This window comes from Coenobita brevimanus, chromosome 80 (genome assembly GCF_032717465.1).
Source record: "Coenobita brevimanus isolate Jiangsu-jjx chromosome 80, ASM3271746v2, whole genome shotgun sequence".
Classification (NCBI taxonomy): domain Eukaryota; kingdom Metazoa; phylum Arthropoda; class Malacostraca; order Decapoda; family Coenobitidae; genus Coenobita; species Coenobita brevimanus.
In genome coordinates this window covers 33,003,237-33,007,568 of record NC_137033.1, presented here as the reverse complement: position 1 = coordinate 33,007,568, position 4,332 = coordinate 33,003,237, and the positions used below count along the sequence as shown (strand labels likewise).

The 4,332-nt window shown below is 54.0% G+C and overlaps 1 protein-coding gene across 1 annotated transcript; it reads right to left on the bottom strand.

Annotated features, from left to right (window-relative positions):
• Positions 1 to 238: 238 nt before the first annotated feature.
• Positions 239 to 2,236, bottom strand: LOC145409322 (uncharacterized). Its single transcript, XM_080279794.1, has one exon. It carries the CDS (start codon positions 2,234 to 2,236, stop codon positions 239 to 241), a length of 1,998 nt encoding a protein of 665 aa, XP_080135920.1.
• Between the last annotated feature and the right edge of the window lie 2,096 nt (positions 2,237 to 4,332).

Below are 4,332 nucleotides of genomic sequence, written 5' to 3'. Positions count from 1 at the left end.
TGGTCTGATGAATGATGTTATTATCTTTCTTAGCATGTCTTCATTTATGTATGTGAATGCTATTCTCATATCTGCAAGCAGTGTATACATATTCTGTTGTTTGTTGTTTGATATTTACCCACACCATGTGGGTCACGGGCAAACTGAGAGCCAGTCAGAGAAAAGCATTATAAAGAAGGACTATAAGCCCCCCCCAAAAAAAAACACATGCACACACAGGAGCAAGTCCTAAGGACATTTAGCGAGGAGGGGGGTAGTCCTGCACAGTGCATAAAAGCATCTGGTAAGACGCATCGCCAACAACCCGAGCTGCATCAAAGACATCATCCCCCGAACGAGGAAAGCCTCCATCAGGTCGTGCACGAAGCAGGGCTGTGGCCGGACAGTCGAGTAGGTAATGGCAGAGAGGTTCGGCGGCCCGCACATAGCAATGGGGGCACGGTTCAGACTCCAAGCCAGTAACCTGGCGATAGCACAGGAAACCTAGGCGGAGACACTGAATTCTAATTAGAATATGGTTAGGTAGGCCAGTTGGTATCAGAAGATGGGAACATGATGTGGCCGCCGCATACCAGGCGGCTGAGTGCGAGCCCTCAGCAATACAAAGTTGATGGTCATCCCTAGTACGCCTATAGATATCGGCAGACACCTCTGAGAGGACTCGGGTGGCACAAGGGCAGAGTGGAAATGTGACAGCAGGGAGGGTGCTAGCCGCACATGCAGTTGTATGCGCCAGTTCATTTCCCCCAATTTCAACATGTCCAGGGACCCAGTGAAAAGTCACTGAGCCACCCTGCTGCTGGATGAGGGTAGAAACAGTATATATAACAGTGAGTAAGAACCGGTGAGATGTGAGCGAGAGAGACTCCAGGCACTGAAGGGAAGAGAGAGAATCAGTGTGGAAGACGACTCGCTCATATCGATGTCTGTAGGCATGACACAAGGCACCGAGGAGAGCCTTCAGCTCCGCCTGGAAGGCTGTGACCCCCGTGGAGATGCGCCAGGATTCTGTATACATTCCAGAAGCAAAAGCCGCCCCCACTGAACCATCAGACGGGAATGAGCCGTTCGTATAGTAAACTGCTGAAGCTGTAGAGTTGATAGCAGAGATGCTACTAAGACTTTCCTGCCGGAGGACGGCTGGAATGGAGTGGCGAGGCTTGGTCACAGAGGGATGGACGATGGTGAAAGGAGGAGGTGACCAGGGGGAGGGAGGTGAGTAACCTGGACAGTCTACATCAGGATCACTACACACCTCCGAAGCCACACCCAAATCATGTAGTAGAGCCATGGTGGCATGAGCCCAGTCACGATGGGGGAGAGGGTCAGGGGGTCGGCCTGCTAGACATCGCAGTAAAGCTGAGACTGGTAGGCGTGGCACTAGCCGAAGCGTCTCAGCTGTTGCACTCAAAGCAATTCTATGAGCAAGGAATGAAAATCCACTCTCTAGGTGCAGGTTAACCAACCTGCTCCAGTGTGGCGCATGTAACATAATTTGGAGTGCTTCATTCTGAAGCACCTCCAAAGACTGCGAGATGTGTGAGGCAAGACCAGTGAAGCATATGGCACTATAATCCAAAAGTGAGAGGGTAGCATGGACATAGAAAGTGCGCAAGATGTTATAGGATGCCCCGAGACTACATCGAGATAGGTAACGGAGAGCGGAAGTGCAGGTGGCGGCCCGCTCTCGCAGGTATCTTACGTGCTTGGTGAACGTGAGGCCAGTATCAAAGTATGCTCCCAGGTAGTGGTGCAGTGTGACCAGCTCGATGCTGTAGCCATGAAGCAAGAGGGAACGGTCTGGAGGGCAGAGACCGAAAGGTAGGCACTTAGTCTTCTCGAGGTTGACCTTCAGCCCGAGTTCACTACACTTGGCATGCAGTCGAGAAAGAGCAACAGGTGCCTGGGTGAAGCAGTCCCCATTTGCAAAGACAAGTGCCAAATCATCCGCATACACAAGCAGAGCCACGCGGGGGCCATAGTTCACCGTTAGTAGCCCTTCAACCATAACATTGAAGAGCAAGGGGCTCAGAACACTCCCCTGGGGAGTGCCATTGTGATGGTGGTAAAATGGGGAGATCTGCCCCTGATATCTTACCCCTGCCGTTCGGTTAAAAAAGAAGTCTCCCACCCATGATGGGAGCCTACCCCCAACTCCCCAGTCCGCAAGGGATGCCTGGATAGCAAGAGAGCTTGCCAGCTCGAAGGCTTTCTTGAGGTCGAGGAAGACAGCCATCCCCCGTCCACCTCAAAGCTCCCCAAGGAAAGAAGCAAGGCGGTGAGAAGCACTCCTGCCATGATGGTACGCAAAAGTCCTTGGGTGCAATGGTCCCAGATGCCAGGTAAGGTGCGCATGCACAACCCTTTCTGCTGTCTTAGCCACGCAGCTAAGAAGTGAGATAGGGCGCAAGGCGCCGGGATTGCGAGGTTTGGGAGTTGGGTGGATGACAGCTGTCTTCCATGACCTCGGCAAACGGCCCTCAGACCACGAGAGATTGAACAGATCAAGTATTCTCTCACTACCACAATCTCCAGCATTAGACAAAAGTGAGTAGGTGAGCCCAGCAAGCCCGGGTGCAGTGTCAGTCCTGCGTCGCAGCGCCTTACGAAGCTCCCCGCAGGTGATGGGATGATCAGCAGGGTCAGGTCTGGCACAGGCAGCCTATGCACCAGCAACACGAGAAGCCGACAACTGCTCCTGTAGGGCTCGGACAGATTGCAGAAGATTGTGGGAGGCAGAACGGTTTGCGAAATGCTGTGCAAGATGGCTGGCTTCAGCAGCAGGGTCAGGGTGTGACGGACGGGCGAGGAGGATGTGGATCAGAGATGGACCGGATCATCCTCCACATCTCACGGAGAGTGGAGTGAGAATCCAAGGTACGACACCATCTAATCCACGCTTCCTCAAGGCGATGCTTCTCCGACGTCACATGGTGCATGACAGCAGCCAAGCACCGACGGTGCAGGGATGTACGGCACCGCCAGTACTGCCTGCACGCTGCATTGAGCCTGTGATCCAGCTCCCTGACTCTGTCGCAGTAAATCCAGCCATCCCGATAGCACCACGTGGACCATTGCTACAGAGGAGTAGTGAGAGAGGCAGCCCGGGAAAAAGCGCGGGCTACCTGATCCGCTCGACTCTCGAAGTCCAGGGCAGGAGGAGATGCCTCAAAGGTGGCAGCTAACACACAGCCAAAAGCTGGCCAGTTAGCCCTGTGGAGATCCCACCTAGGTGGAGAGAAAGGGGGAGGTGGGAGTGGAGCCATAGGTAGTGTAACCTCGATCGTGAAGTGATCACTAAAGAGATGGGGGTGAAGTGACCACGTTGCTGATCCTGCCAGAGGGGACGACACAAAGGATAGGTCGAGATGGCCCCCACCAACATGAGTAGCAAACCTGGTATCATTCAAGAGGGATTCAGCATCCATCTCCACCAGTACCAAAGAGATGTGCCGCCCTGCATCGTTGGACGGGAGAGGTGATGAAAGAAAGGCGTGGTGGGAGTTAAAGTCGCCCCCAACATACACAGTGCCCCTGGTTGCCTGGGAGAACAAATCTTCCATTTCCAGGAAGCCCTTGTGACTTCGGTACACGTTGTATACCGTCAGGGACGACGTAGCCAGGTCAAGAAACACACCCTGGACCTCCACATCAAGTTCACAGAAAGGAGGAGGCTCACAGTCCGTGCACGTGATGTGGTCCTGAACCAGAACGGCATATCCCAATGTGACACCACGAACATGCGGAAGAAGATGGGTGGTGTAGCCCGAGAGATGAAAGGTGGAATTGTCTGGGAGCAGGGTCTCCTGTAAGAAGATAACATGAGGACGATTCCTGGTGGCCGCCTCCTGCAAAAGCGGGAGCTTATGCCATGCCCCTAGACAATTCCACTGAAGGAGTCTGAGGGAGGAGTCTTCCAGCCGTCTAGAGATAGGTGAAGATGGTGGTCCTCCTGTAACTGTGGTGGGGCCGCATGCTTCGTGATGGCCACTGATGGTCTTGGTGCTTGCTCTGAAGGGAGGTGAGGACGAGGTGGTTGTGTGGCAGAAGTCTGGGCAGTGGAAGGCTGAGGCTTGACCTGCTTGAACGAGCGAGCCGGCTTGCGTGGGAGGTGGCGTGTTCCCCCCATGGAGGGAGCCGAGCAGCGAGAGGAAGGAGGAGCGTCGAGGCTTTGTATATTCTTCTCGATCGCTCGATCGAAAATGATGTCGGCGGCTCCAGCAAGCGTGGCTGTCTTCATTTTTATCCCCAGCTTTTGAACGATAGTTTGGGTCATAGCCACTGCTATGCGCATGCCCAGGTCCCTGATGTCCTCCACCGTGAAGGTGACGG

What these genes read in the sequence shown, in the direction of transcription:
- LOC145409322 (XM_080279794.1), bottom strand. Translation starts at nt 2,236, where the DNA reads ATGGCTGTCTTCCTCGACCTCAAGAAAGCCTTCGAGCTGGCAAGCTCT.